This window comes from Fusarium falciforme, chromosome 9, assembly GCF_026873545.1.
Source record: "Fusarium falciforme chromosome 9, complete sequence".
In the NCBI taxonomy this organism is placed as follows: Eukaryota; Fungi; Ascomycota; class Sordariomycetes; order Hypocreales; family Nectriaceae; genus Fusarium; species Fusarium falciforme.
The window spans coordinates 642,464-657,560 of record NC_070552.1 but is presented as its reverse complement, the minus strand read 5'-3'; the positions used below and the strand labels follow the sequence as shown (position 1 = coordinate 657,560).

General features: G+C 32.8%; 2 protein-coding genes across 2 annotated transcripts; one reads left to right on the top strand and one right to left on the bottom strand.

The window, feature by feature from the left end:
- Positions 1–909: 909 nt before the first annotated feature.
- NCS54_01107800 (Hypothetical protein) lies at positions 910–1,405 on the top strand (the record flags this gene model as incomplete). Its single annotated transcript, XM_053156363.1, has 2 exons — positions 910–1,326; positions 1,391–1,405. The coding sequence occupies 2 exons, from the start codon at positions 910–912 to the stop codon at positions 1,403–1,405; spliced, it is 432 nt and encodes a 143-aa protein (XP_053012338.1).
- Positions 1,406–2,077: 672 nt separating this feature from the next.
- On the bottom strand, positions 2,078–4,912 carry NCS54_01107700 (Chitinase; the record flags this gene model as incomplete). Its single annotated transcript, XM_053156362.1, has 3 exons — positions 2,078–2,601; positions 2,652–4,145; positions 4,276–4,912. The coding sequence occupies 3 exons, from the start codon at positions 4,910–4,912 to the stop codon at positions 2,078–2,080; spliced, it is 2,655 nt and encodes an 884-aa protein (XP_053012337.1).
- Positions 4,913–15,097: the final 10,185 nt, after the last annotated feature.

Below are 15,097 nucleotides of genomic sequence, written 5' to 3'. Positions count from 1 at the left end.
GTGCAAAGTTGTTGATCCCTGCAGTGTGTCGCATATGCCGTTAGCCAGAATAGGGAAGTGGCTCTGTAAGGCTTTAGAGTTATTCCAGCTGCTAGAATTCCTTTAGGAGACTTAATATCCGTTTGTTAGAGTGTTAGCTGCTTCTACGATAGTCCTTTCATCATAGTTACCAAGAATTTAGAGTAGGTAGGTACTTAAGGATACACTATCGACACAAACGAACATAAAGCCGCAAGCTATAGAGACAGAGATAGGGTGGCCAGGCGATTCTAGTTGTCCTGGTGAGGATTCGAAAAAAAAGAATGGATACCAAGAGGGCATGAGAGATACTCATAGATACTGCCAAGCTTTCTGGAGAATTTGCCACAGCTGTTCTTACGGGATATCTCCTTGCATAGCGGCTTTTAACATCTCAGCCACACATCCTATTTCAAAAAGATCGGATGATCATTGCTTTCAGCTGGGCTTGAGGGCTTGCTCAACATTCCCCACAAGATATCTTGGCATTGCATGGCTGACAAAGTGTTACGTTTTCCGTTGGCGCCACAAGCAATGTAATTGTCCAGCTGCTCTTCAACTTGATATCATGGCTTGGGGCTGAATGTAACTGGAATATCAAGGAATAAATGTCTCGAAGCCTTTGAATTATACCAGCTAGGTAGAGTAAGAATTGTAGCGAGGTACGATTCAAAAAAGGTTCAACATGCAGGGAGGAGCAGACGAACATATACCACATGCGAGAAGAGGGGACTGACTCTAAGTATAAGAACCTATGCATCACCCTTCCTCTCTATCAAGCACTTCACACAACATTCTCAGCTCAACCTTTCCTACTCAAACTTTCCTGCTCTACTTTCTCCCCTTAACTTAACAACCCAACATCATATTCTACTTTCCCTACTTGCAACAATGCGTTTCTTCCAGGCCATTGTTTCTTTTACGCTCATCGTCAGCTGTATGGCTCTGGCATTCCCCAGCTATGACTGGATGAAAGCAGGCCCTCTTCACCGTCGAGCCGAGCCCAATGCACCGGCTAAACTCGCTCATCGGGCTGAGGATGCTCCTCGAGCTGACCTTGCCCCACGATCCGATGTTGCCCCACGAGGGTCCGAAGTCGCTCCACGAGCAGACCATGGTCCTCTGCCAGAGCGTCCTGATCGAAATCATCTCAGCCCGCGATTGTTCGGCTCATTCTCCTTTGAAACGGAAGGTCGCACTGTCATTATCTACCCCAACGGGACGAGAGTCGAATATGGAGGGAAACTGAAATTCAACTTTGTGAACGGCTGGGTCGACATTATCAAAGATGGGATAAGCCTCCTCCGTGTAAGAACCATCCAGGTATCCATTCCCCGATGCAGAGCAATAACAATTGACAATTTCTTGCTAGACCAAGCTTTCTTGATCACGAGGACAGGCGATGAAGGAGACTGTTGCCGTCAAGCGGTGTCATGGAATTGTCCACCTGGACTGGGCAGTGTGGGTTGACTGGTGTGTTTGGGGTTACAACGTGTGCAATAAACCTGGCTTATTAGCCAGAGGTCTCGTTAGTTTCTTTAGTTATCCAGGAATGAGAGGCTCGCACAAGGCAAACTTCTTCCCTTTGTGATGATGCGCAGACAAGTGAAAAGGCACAACTCGTCGGCCTGAGGATGATGTCCTGGAAGTAGACCATTTGTCACTTGCTGTATTACAATCCAGCACCCAGCCTTTGATGGCCGCCAGCAGTGCAATCTCGCCTCTCTGCCAATGTGTGTTGTCAATAACCAAAGAATATCACCAGCGCCTCTCAAAAGATAGCTAGCCGACAAGCTAAATTCATCTCTGCGTCTTCATAAAATCGTCCCTTGATGTTCACAAAGCCATCACCTGGTCTTCTTAAAGTTAGTTGACAATTATCAAATCTTCGGGGCATCGCCTCTGGACAGGTAGTCAGGTACTCAAAAAAGGCAGAAACCAATGGCTTATGTACCAAAAATGAATCGCTACAACGTGAAATTGGCAAAATGTGGTACTATGTGGGATTCATATATAGCTACAGGCAAGATTAAAGAAACCCCAAAACCACATCATCTTTTCAAGGCTTGGGCGAGAACCAGACCTCCAGGTCAACAGCCCACTCGACGACACCTCCAAAGTTCAAGCTCTGGGCCCAGGTTGTACGCTTAGCCTTTGTGGCTTCACTCATGTATGCAACCCAGTCCGTCATGCCCTTTCCTTTAGTGCCGAATGTGAGAATATCGGAGTCCGAGGCCGCGTCGTACCAGCTCTTGGCGGTTACTCCAGCCTTCTTGTACTTGAAGTCGTAGATGATCTTGCGGATTTCGGCGTTGGCGAGGTAGCCGGGAGAGTTGGTGCACTCACCGGGCTCGGCGTTGGAGACGCTGAAGCTTCCGGTAAAGGTGCACTGAGGGCCGGTACATTTGGGATCGGTCATTCTGAAGCTGCGGCCGTAGCTGGAGATTCCGATGATGACCTTGGCGGGGTCGACTCCGGCCTTGGTGATCATGGCGAGGGCGTCGAGGGTCTCGGTCTTGTTGACGTGGGAGCGGAGGCAGTTTCCCTTGGGGCAGCCGGGGCTGACGTATTGGTTGCCGTAGTCTAGGTTGCCGTTAGCATGTCATCTGATATCGAGAGTGGAAGAGACTTACCCCATTGACCGTGGAGATCATAGGTCATGTAGACCATGTAGTCGACGAGGGGAGCGATCTTGGCGACAGGGAAAGGCTTGAGGTACCAGTAGGCGGCAGGGAGAGCAACAGACATGGACTTGCCACTGGTGCCGAGCTTCTTTCGCATGAGGGCCAGGAAATCGACGTAGTTGGCAGTGTCAGTAGCTGAACCGGTAGAACCAGCAGAGCCGGGGTACTCCCAGTCAAAGTCGACACCGTCGAGCTTGTGGCCGTTGAGAACGTTGATGACGTTGGTGGCAAACTTCTCACGGTTGGCGGGCTTAATGGCATCGCGGTACAGCTGGAAGGTAGAGGCATCAGTGGAATCAGCCCATCCTCCGAAGGAGAGAATCTTCTTCCAGGAGCCCTTGACCTCCTTGAACTTGAGGAACTGCTCCCGAACGGCGGGCTGGAGGAGGACGGAGAACTGGGGGGTGAGACCGGCAAAGGCAAAGTGCATGTGAGTGTAAGGAGTCTTGAGAGCAGTCAAGTTGCCAACGTCCATGTTCAGGCACTTGCGGCCGAGGTTGTAACCCTGGAAGTATCCGACGTTGAGGAACTTGGCCGGCTTCTTGGTGTTTCCAACAATCTTGGTACCGCAGTTGGAAACGCAGCCAGGAGTGTTAGGCGTGGAGGTACCAGGAGAGCCACCCTTGGCAGTCGTGTTGGTGCAGAACTCGGCGGTGATACCGCAGAAGCCGTAGCCAGAGCAGCAGGCGTTAAGGGGGCAAGGGTTCATGCCAGTGAGATCCCAACCAGTCTTGGCAGTGGTGGGAAGCTTGGATCCAGGCTTCTGAGGACCGCAGACAGCGCCGGCGATGGCAAGGGGCATGGGGTTCTTGCCAGCACTGAGACAGATGGGCTGACCGAGCTGAAGACGGTCACAGCCAGCAAAGCCCCAGGTGTTCTTATTGTTGTCGAGGATGCGCTGCTGGGTGATGCCAAAGGCCTGGGAGATGGAGTAGCAAGAATCCCCAGACTTGATGTTGTAGGTGTAGCAGCTTCCGTCCTTGTTGGGCTGAGGAGTCTTGTCAGGGAGAGTACCAGCACTGCAGCAAACCCACTGCTTGGGAGCAAGGGTAGAGCAAAAGTTCTTGGCAGGGTTGTACTTGTTGAAGTTGGCGGTGGTAACCTTGCACTTGGTAGCCAGAGAAGCACAGCTGTCGCCGGAAACGACCTGGATGGCCTTGCAGTCAGCTCGGGGGGCGAGCATGTGGTCGAGGCCAAAGAGACGGGATCGCAGCTGGAGGCTTCGTGTCTTGACTTGGCCGACGGTCAGGACGCCGAGGTTGACGCTCTGCGAGGTGGCCTGGGAGATGGAGACGCATTTTCCGTTGGACCAAGTCTTGACGGCGGCTTGGGCGTCTTCGAGGTCTTCGACAGAATCGACGGCGAAGAGGCCGACGGTCTCGGCTCGCTTGTCGTTGGCGTCGCAGACTTGGAAGGCCTGGGTACCCTTCTGGAAGCTAGCCTCTGTAGATGCTGTTAGTGATCGTTCCCGAGCATGGTAATTCTATGATGGTGAGTTTGGGATATACGCACTGCATCAAAGTTAGTTGAGGTTCATTCAAGAAATGCGATGAGATGACTGACCTGGCTGAACGGATAAGGCTGGAAGCGCTCGACTTCTGCACCTCAGCACCGACATACAATCCAACAACAGAAGAACCAGACTTGGCAAAGAGAATAGTAGTTCCGCAAGAAGCGCCGTTGTCGAGGTAGTTAGCAAGAAGGTCAGAAGCAGCCGCGGCATCACCAGATCGAAGAGTTCCAGTTCGACCAGAAGAAGCAGTCGTCTTGACGGTACCCTTCTCAGCACCGCAGTTGCTAGCCAGGGAGACAGAGCTCTCGGCAGCTCGGGCCTCTACGCGGCTAATCTCATCCCGACGAGTTGGCGTAGATCCAGAAGTGGTGACACAAGTGTACAGCGTCGCAGACTCGCTGTAAGGGTTCTGAACATTGAGGGCAAACAGCATGGGCTGGTCACACCCAGACAGCTCATCCAGACTGTGGAGCTGCGTCCAGTTGACGGGGTCGGAACCCGCAGCGCTGCATTCTCGGGGGCAGCCCTCCTTGAGCGGGCTGGCGATGGGATCCTCGGTCTTGATTTCCTGGATCGGAGGCACGGGGTTCACGTCGCCCGGGTTGGCGTCGGTGTCGGCGGCGAGAGTCGCAAGAGGGGAAAGGAATGTGAGAAAAAGAAAAGAAAAGAGTGACGGAGAATGAGTTCTAGAACCCATCTTGGAAAGACAGAAGGCCTTTGTTTCCAAAGGCGATAATGAGCGACAGGTGGTGGGAAAAAAGGGAGTGTGAGGGATGGGGTGAGAATGGAGGGACGAGCTAGTTACCCGTCATCTTATGTATGGCGTCGACCATCCCCAGGCAGTGGCTTTTCAATCTCGGCGCCAGTTCTAGGCTAAGACTGTCTCAAGGAGTGTGCCTGGCATGTGTTCGTCGTGGGATGGCAGAGGGCTGGAAAGATGCGCCCACAGTGGCTCAGCGGTGTCTTTACCCTTGTCTAGCGCTCTTGTTCGCTGTAGGGCTGGTCCCAACCTTGCATTACCCCAATCTCTTGGTTCCATTTCCCTCCAATGACCACGGGACAGTGAGTGAAGGGTTCTGTTCGGAAGAGCGCAGCCGAGGGGATAGAGCGGTCCCGACTCGCCAGAATGCGACGCTCTGTGCTTTTTGAGAGAGGCAATGAGAGGTCAGGAGCAGGCCAGCAGGTCGGCCGCTGAATCCTTCGAAGCTGGTCCGGCGATTTCCTCATTGGCTCAAGCGTCGCCATTCAATCTGGTCTAGAACAGAATCGGGCCTGGTGCGGGAGGGTGAGATTTTCGACAGGGCTAAAGTGAAGTGTTAGTGTCTCCACGTGGGATCTGCGTGGCTCGCTAACAGAGATTTCTGTCCTCCCTGGAAATAAAGTGGTCTGGCCCAGGAACAGGTTCTTTTGTGGCGTGCTGCGAGACAGGAGCTGCGCAGGGATTGGCTTAGCGAGCGTTGACAACCCCCTGACTAGCTTGAACAAGAAGCGGCCGGCAGCTCGGTAACATTAGAGATGGTGCCTCTCTGCTGACTGGCTTTGGAAGACTGGGTGGCAGATGTCAAGTGGTGCTAACAGTGAGATGGGTGCCGTTGTTTGTCAAGGTTTCAGCAGATATTTGTTGGTCAGGGTCTCTGGAATGTAGTCCCCAATATTGATACCGTAGATCTGGTTGGTTCGAGCCGATCTTGTCGTTCCGTCTTGTCTCGGAAGATTGATAAGGCCTGTTACAACCCGTCTCGCCTCTGGACAAGCCCCTCGAGACGAAATCACTCCGACGGGCCGGTTTCCCTTGAAACTGAGTCATCAGACCGAAAGATTTACCCTTATTTGAGACTAGGCCCTTTCCAGCAGTTCGGACTTGGCATACCCGTCAGGGTCGGATCGGGCCCGAGCACTGACCCGCAGCAATCTATCGTCGGTTCGGCGTTAAGGACGCAACAACGTTGGGATACCCTAGAGCAACAGAGGAAGAAGAGGAATTTTGAGCAGTGAGAAATTATTCATGGCATTCATGATGTGGAAACTCATGATGTGGAATGTCTGGGAAGCAGGTTTGGCAAAGCTGATCACCATTAGCCGCTGTTGATCAAGTTGATCAGTGGGGGTAATCTGCCTTGAATTCGCCATGATGTCACTAGCCAAACGGATCGTTCGACGGAGCTTTTCAGCCACTACGAGGTCTGCCGAGCAGAATTGGTCCAAACTCTATCTTGTTTGCGCAACAGGGTTGTCAAGGATCTTGCTTCCTAAATCCATGCCATCTTCACATGCATCGTTTTCAAACCAATTTCTGTTTGAATGAGAGTGGATATTTAGGATCCATTTTGTTACGACCCCCGCGGCTACGTTACGTGGTCTCTATAAATCCTTAGACCTAGCGCACCTATTAGGCGCTAGACCGACGCTATACTAGAACGATATTAGTCTAGGACTGATGCGAGCTAAAAATAATAGCATTCTCGTTTACAATTAAACTAGTTAATTTATATAAGTATATAAAATATATATTTTATATATTTTTAAATAATAGCTACCTTAGTTATTAATATAACTTAATTATACTTAATACCTTTAAGTATATTATTAAATATAATAATACTTTCTTATTTAAAATAATATAATTAGTTTATTTATTAATATAAACATAGTATAATTAGTTTATTACTTAGGAATATATATAATTATTATATATTAATAGTTCTTATTTAGAGTATTACTTATATTATCTTAAATAATATTAAAATATAATAATTGCTTAGGTAATTCCTATAAATAACTACTAATAGGCTTTAATTATAAATTGTTTATTAATACTTATTAAACCTACCTTAGCTAATTAAGATAAAGATATAAATAATATAAAATTGCTATAATAATAAAGAAATTAAATAGCTCTAAGCCTAAATTATTATTATAAGTATTAAAATAAATAAACTCTATAAACTTATTAAAAAAATAAATAAAACCTAATATACTTAAAATAAATAATATTTAAATAATATTTATAATATTAATAATATAATTATTACTATTATAAGAGGTAAAGATATAAGAGAAATCTTAAAGTTAAATTTATTAAAGATATTTAATAAGATTATATATAAATTACTTATATTTCTTATATAATTATATGCTTTTATAACCTACTACCTATTATAGTTTACTAATATAATTAGCTATATATATTATATTATATAAAGGCTTAAGAACTATATTATTATATAATTTAAACTATTTATAAAAGAGTACCTTATACTTTTATTTATTAAACTTTTACTATAAACTAATAATTTGTATTTAAACTATAAAGCTTTTAAAATAATATTATAATAGGCTTTTAATATTATTAATAAAAAGGCATAATATATATAATAAATAAGTAAACTAGGTAAGTAAGTAAACTAAAAATCGCTTAACTTATATCCTTTTTAATTAATTAATTCTTAATTACCTAATATATTATAATCTAATTATAAGGCTAAAATACTTCTTACCTTTTAGGCCCTTTAAAATAACCTAAGACTTAGCCTTTAATATATTATAAATATATATAAGGTTAATTAAATAATATTATATTACTAATAGTAAGGTATCTAATCTTAATATAATACTATTTAAAAAGTATATTAATTATTTAATCTAGAGCAATAAAGCCTTATTTATTTTTAATTTAGATTTATAAGGATTTCCTTCTTAGCTTTATTATATAAAAAAGATAATTAATTAATTACTTATTAATTATGCTATACTAGTAAGTAATATATATTAGGCTTTAAACTTTATTAAGTAATATTAAGAGCTTAAGATATATTTTTTTAAAAATATAATAACTAGAGAGTTAAATATAAAAAGATAATAATTATTTATAATTATTTTTAAATTATAAGAAATATAATTATAAAGTATAATATTTAATTAAATAATATATATAATTTTAATAAAATTAGCTTTTTTATAAATATAATTATAAATAAAATAATTATTCTAGGTTTAAAAAGGTATTTAAAGCTAAAATTAATATAACTTAAAAACTAAGAATAAATTATAATTATTTACTTAATAAATATAAAAAGCTAAGTAATTTAATTATTTATTATTAATATAAGCTAATATTATTTTATTAATTAAAATTAAAATAATAATTTCTTAGGTAATTAAGCTATTATAATAACTTAAAATAATTAAATAAATAATAATATTAGTCTTAAATAGCTTAAATATTTTAATTATTATATACTTAATTAATTAAATAATAATAATTATTTTTTTTAATTATTAATAATTATAAAAGTTATTAATTTATTAAATTTAAGAAATACTATAAAAAAAAATTATTTAACTTTATATATTATTTTATTTCTTTTATTTATTTTAATTCCTTAATATTAAGTATTTTAATATCTTAAAATATACTTATAATTAAAAAACAAAATATCTAATTAAATATTTTATAATTTATATATTAAAAACTAAGTTTTTTTTAGCTTTTTATATTAGATATAAAGTTATTATAATAAAAAGAAATATTAAAAGGATTTTTAAAAAAAATAATTTTATTTCTTTTAACCTAAAAGCTATAATCTTAAATCTTAATATATAATTATAGATTTTAATATTTAGTAAGAAAGGCATTAAATCTTTTATTTTTTAGGTTTTAAAGATCTTAAAGATTATACTTAAGGCTAGATCTTAGTTTAAATACCTTAAAAAATAAAGTAAAAGATATTATAATAGCTCCTTAGAGTTAATTATAGAGCCTATAAAGTCTCTTATAAAGGTAATAAAGAGAAATATATATAAGATTATATTATTAAGGGCTAAAATTAAAAACTTTTAAGAGATAAATAAGATATTAAGTTAATATTAAAGGGTAAAAAAAACTAAATTATAAAAAAAAGAAATAATAATAAAAAAAAATTATTAATTAAATAAATATTAATAATAATAATAATTAAATTATTAAAATCTAATAATTAAAGAAAAATAATATAATTAAAAGTTTAATATTATAATATTTATAATTAGCTTAGTTATAATATAAGGACTTATTAAGTAATAATTAGGATATCTAAGAAAAAATATAATAAATAGTTTTAATTAATTAAATAATTTATAAGGGTTTTATTATAATTTCTATTTATAAGGGTAAGGGAAGGTAGTTTACTTACTTACTTAGTTTATTTATTAATTATATATATTAAGCTAAGAGGGAAATTAAAATACTTAGGTAGACTTAATTAGCCTTAAAGTATAAAATAAAGTATTTATAACTAATACTAAAACTTAACTAAGATTAAAAACTCCTAATATCCTTTATTTTTAATAAACTTAAAAAAAGATATAGGCTAAACTCTATAATGAGAATCAACCTAATAACTTAATTAATTATATTAATAGGGCTATAAAGATTAATAATTAATAATTCTCTTAAAAAAAGCTCTAAAACTCTAAGTTTAGTAATAATTGTAAAAGACTGAAAAATTAAGGAAATATAGACTTTAAAGACTATAGGGTAGGTAATAGAGATAGGAGGTAAATAGGCAGTGGAATTAGTTCGTATAAAAAGCTGATTAGCTAGGTAAGGAATCATAGAGTAATAAAAGTAGGTCAAATAGATAATAGGGTTAAAGTAGAGAAGACTAGCTTCTGATTGGTGTTCTTATTATCTGAATTAGTTAACGATCTAAGGAGCTATTTCTAAGAGAAGGTATATAGCTTATATAGCAAATTGCTCGGAATCTATTAGCCCGATTTAGATAAAGGTTATACTGCCGGATAGCTCTAATCCCGGGCTTTAAAACCCTATTAGTCTTACTAATAACGGATAACTAGAAGCCGAGTTATGGTATAATAGATAGTAAAACCTATAGGGTTTTAAACTAGGATATTTAAAACCGGATAGGAAATACCCTATAGCAAGAGACAGGTTTTAACGGCTTTATCGGGCTTATAATAAAGCCCTAAGTCCGAAGTCACGTGACCTTCCTAAAAGGGAAATGAACACAGAAAGGGTAATATTAACACTCCCTTATATCTTGCTTATCTAAGCAGCTATTGCTTAGGTGAGCGCACTATAAGAAGGCGCATAAGCTAAGGTATAGGGTAGTAAAATCCTAGGCTAATATCTTATAAGCTTATTTTTCTAGAACTTTATTTATAAGAGACCTTCTTAGAAATAAGGTATTTTATAATAATAAAGCTAATAACCTTTATTTTAATATTAACTAAGGTAAGAAAAGGTAAAATAATACCTTATATTATATATAAAGAGGACTAATAGAGCTTAGAGCTATTTAATAAGGACAAAAAAATATTAAGTATTATTACTATTTTAAAAAAAGGTATAAAATTTATAAATATAAAAAGAAATAATAAGATATTAAGGAAAGATATTACTACTTAAATCTATAATAGCTGCGTTTAAAAGGTAAGAAATAATTAAATACTACTAGTTAAAACAATAAATTATAAATAGCTATTTATATACCTAAGATACTTAGGATAATATAATAAGAGTATAATAAGACTAAGTTTTAATTAGGAGAAGTTATTATGCCTTATTAAGCTATTTACTTAATAGAAAAATAAGTAAAACATAAGTATATTAATTAATAATATTATAAAAGCATAACTTTATAAACTAATTAAATCTCTAAAGACTTATTAATTATACCTTATTAACTTAGGCGCATAGAGTCCCTTATCAGAATTAAACTATAAGGAAGAGAAAATAATTACTATATAATAGTAAATTACTACTATACTTAGATATACTGATAAATAACTAAAAATAAGACTAGCCCTATCTTAACTACTATAAATAATAGAAATATATATATATATTTAAAAAGCTATAATAAAGGGCTTTAATTATAAGAACTAGCTTATAAAATATAATAACTTATAACTTTAATTTCCTATAAAGGTCTAAAAGAGGGATTCCTAATAAAATAACCCCCTAAGTATACTTATTTAATTTATTTATAATATTACTTAGAATATATATAAAATTATAAAAATAAATATAAAAAATAAAAATAAAAATACTATAATAAGCTATAATACTTAGATTAAAGTACTAAGAAAAATAATACTAATACTAATTAAGCTAAGCTTAAATGCAAAGCCTAGAAGCTATAAAAAAAATTATAAAAAGCATAAGCATAATAGTAAAGATTAAAATGAATAATAAGAAATTATAAGAAAAAGAAAAATAGTTTTAATTTTATACTAAAAATAATAATTAATACTAAAATAGCCTATAAGAATAATATATCTAAATAGTATAAAGATATATGAAAATATTATATAAATAGGAAATATATATCTAAGCTTATTATAAGGAATTAGCTAAGAACCTTAGATATCTTAAAGCGCCTTTTAATATATAAGATAATATATAAATATAGCTAATATATAAGGAATATAGTAATATTTTCTAGATATTATATTAATACTATTAATATAAAAAATATAAAAAAAAGAAATAAAAATAAAATTATTTTCTAGCTATAATATCCTATTAACTTAATAATAAACCCTACTTATAATGTAAGGCTAAAGGTTACTAGGTATTATATTAATATAATTTTATTAAAGTTATTAAAATATAATACTTTATAAAGCTTTATTATATTATTTAAGAAAATAAAAAACCTACAAACTTAAGAACTAATAAAAATAAATTATTTAAGAAATATAAGGAAAACTAAGTAATATAGCTTAATATAATAAAAATAATAAAAAAAGGCTATTAAGAATAGTGAGATAGCTTAAAAGATAGCTATAACTATAAAGCCTATATAAATAGTAAGTATAAATATAACTACCTTAGCTATATTATAGTAATATTAAAAAACTAAATACTTTATTTAATATATAGTAATAAGTAGATAAATATAGAAATATATTATCCTAAAAGGCATTTATTTTATAAATAAAATATAAAGGTAATAATACCTAGACCTAAAAGTATAACTTAAGAGAAAATAATTAAATACCTTAGTAAATAGTAAAGCTAAGTAGAATTACTTTAACTTAATAATAGTATATAGGCTTAAGCTATAATAGAAGTATAAATAAATACCTTCTTTAATTATTAACTTAAAAAGAAAATAAATATAAAGTAATTATAAGAAAAACTATATTAAGAAAATTAATAAGTAATAATTACTATAAGTATTTAAAAACTTAGTTAAATTATTAACTTAAAAATAAATTAATTTATTATATAATTATACTTATATATTAACATACTAAGAAACTTATATTAAAATAATAGCTTAAAAAAATAAAGATATTAAATTATATATATTTTAGTAATATTACGCTTAGTAAGAAAGGGCTAAGTTAAGTATATTATTAAAAAGTAACTTAACCTCATAGCATACCTAAAGGTAGATTAAGGTAACCTAATTAGAGAAATATAGTTTTATATATAATTAAGCTATTATGCCTAATGCCTTTTAACGCAAGAGTTAATATTAAATAAGCTCTATAGATACTTCTACGCTTAATACTTTGCCTTAATAAACCTTTTTTTATTATAATAATAAAAATAGCCTACTTTCTATCTAAAATTAGTATAAGTACTAACTAAGTATATTAGATATAAGATATATTTTCCTACTTAATAATACTAGCGTATTAGCGCTATAGTATTGCAATATAATATAGTACTCTTATAATTTATTAACCCTATTAGGGTTAAGTCTTTAAAAGGCATTATAATACCTTAAAGATAATAGCTTATTAAGGCTACTAGACCTAAAGAGGCTCTTAGTAGTCTCTAGGCCCTTATTAGACCTCTAGAGGGTTAATTTAGTTATCTTTGGCTACCTCTTGCTTGTTAGAGAATAAGCCTTTAATAATATCGCCGAGAGGCATTTTATTAAGGCATAGGAAAAAAAGCTTAAGCGCCTAGCAATGCAAATTAATCATAATAGATTATAGGCCTAGGATATAGTATTCCTAAGCTAGTTATAATAAGAAGAGATATAATTATAAGAACTTCTCTACTGCTTAGAGTGGGTCTAGATAGTAAGCTAGTAAGCGAGAAAGATAACTTATAAGCTTCTTAATAAATAAGCTATGAGATAGGGATAAAGTTATAATTAGTATATAGAGTTAAGGTTTAATAAAAAGTTTATTAATATAATTCTAAATAGAGTTTTAAGATATAAAAATAATAAATATAATATATAAATATAATAAGTAATCTAATTAAATTACTAGGAGTTAAATATATTATAAATTTTATTTTTTTTATTATTAAGGTTAATAATAGCCTTAATCTCTTAATAAAATATAAGTTAAATAATTACTTATATATTATACCTAATATTAAAGAAATAAATAGCTAAAACCTAAGTATAGCGCTAAGTAAATTATATATCTTTATCTTAAGGAAATATTAATAAAACTATATAAAAGCTATAAAAAAGATATAAATATATTATATTTATCTTAGGGAGATAAAATATATTAATTAAATAATTCTAATAATTAATTATAATATTCTTATATATTATAATAATTATCTAAGATTTATAAAAATATTAAGAAATTATATTAAATATATAATATATAAGGAATTTATTTATATAGATTTATTTATTTAATAATTTTATATATTAAATAATAAGTAATCTTAAGAGTATAAAGGGCTTAATAAAATTAATTAATATTATTAATAAAATACTAAAAGGTAATCATATTAAAAATATATTACTTAATAATAATATTATTATTATAAATATTAGGGTTAATAGGTATAATATAGGTAGAATTAATATAAGATAATATATAATATAGCTAATAGAAATTACTTTTAAAAATAATAAAAAGGCTTTTTTAAAAGTTAGCTAAATAATTATTAAGGTAATATTAATAAACTATAATATTAAGAGATACATATATATAAAATAAGTATTATTATTCTTCTTATATTTAATATAATAAAGAAAATAATATTAATATACCTATAGGTAATTAAGATATATTAAAAGGGGATTTAAGAGAGATTAAAAGAATTAATAATAATAGTCTTAACTTGAATTACTAAATTAAAATATTTTATATATTAATAATTAGTTTTTATTAAAGAAGGGTAAATAATATAACTAGTTTTCTTATTACTTAATATTTTATTAAAAAATAAAAAAGGAATAATTAAGGTATTAATAAGGAAATACTTTAAGAAAATAAAGGCTATAAAGAAAGAAATATATTTAAAGGATATAAAAAAAGAATTTGTTTTAATATATATTATTTTTTAATAATAAAGGAAAATATTATAACAATAATAATAAATTATAGTTTTATTACTAAAATAAATAAAAGAAATATATTTTATTACTAATAAAAAATAAAGCTATTATTATTAATAATTATTAGCTATTTAGTATTATTAAAAGAGTTTTAATATAGACTTGTTTCTAGCTAAGATATCTAGCTTAGAGAGGGAAAATAATTATTATATAGCTTTATTTAAACCCTATATAATAATAGGTTTACATATCTTAACCCTCTTAGTAAGGTAATTTAAAAGAATCCTTTATATTTTACAATAGCTTTAATTATATTAGTTTTAGTAAGCTTTAGTATAATATAATTATTTTACTTACTTAGCTTTATATAACCTAAGAAGTTATAGCTATAAAATTAAGCTTAAAAAGGCTTTAATAATTAAAGATTAAAAGGAATTAATTAATATTAAATAAGTATAAGTTTATCTTAGATTTATTAATTATTACTAAAGGTTTCTTAAACTATTTAGAAATATAATAGTATTATTAATTAACTTTATAAAAAAAAATAAAACCTTTATATTTAAGATTAAAAGTAAAAATAACTTTAATAAGCTTAAGAAATTTTTCTT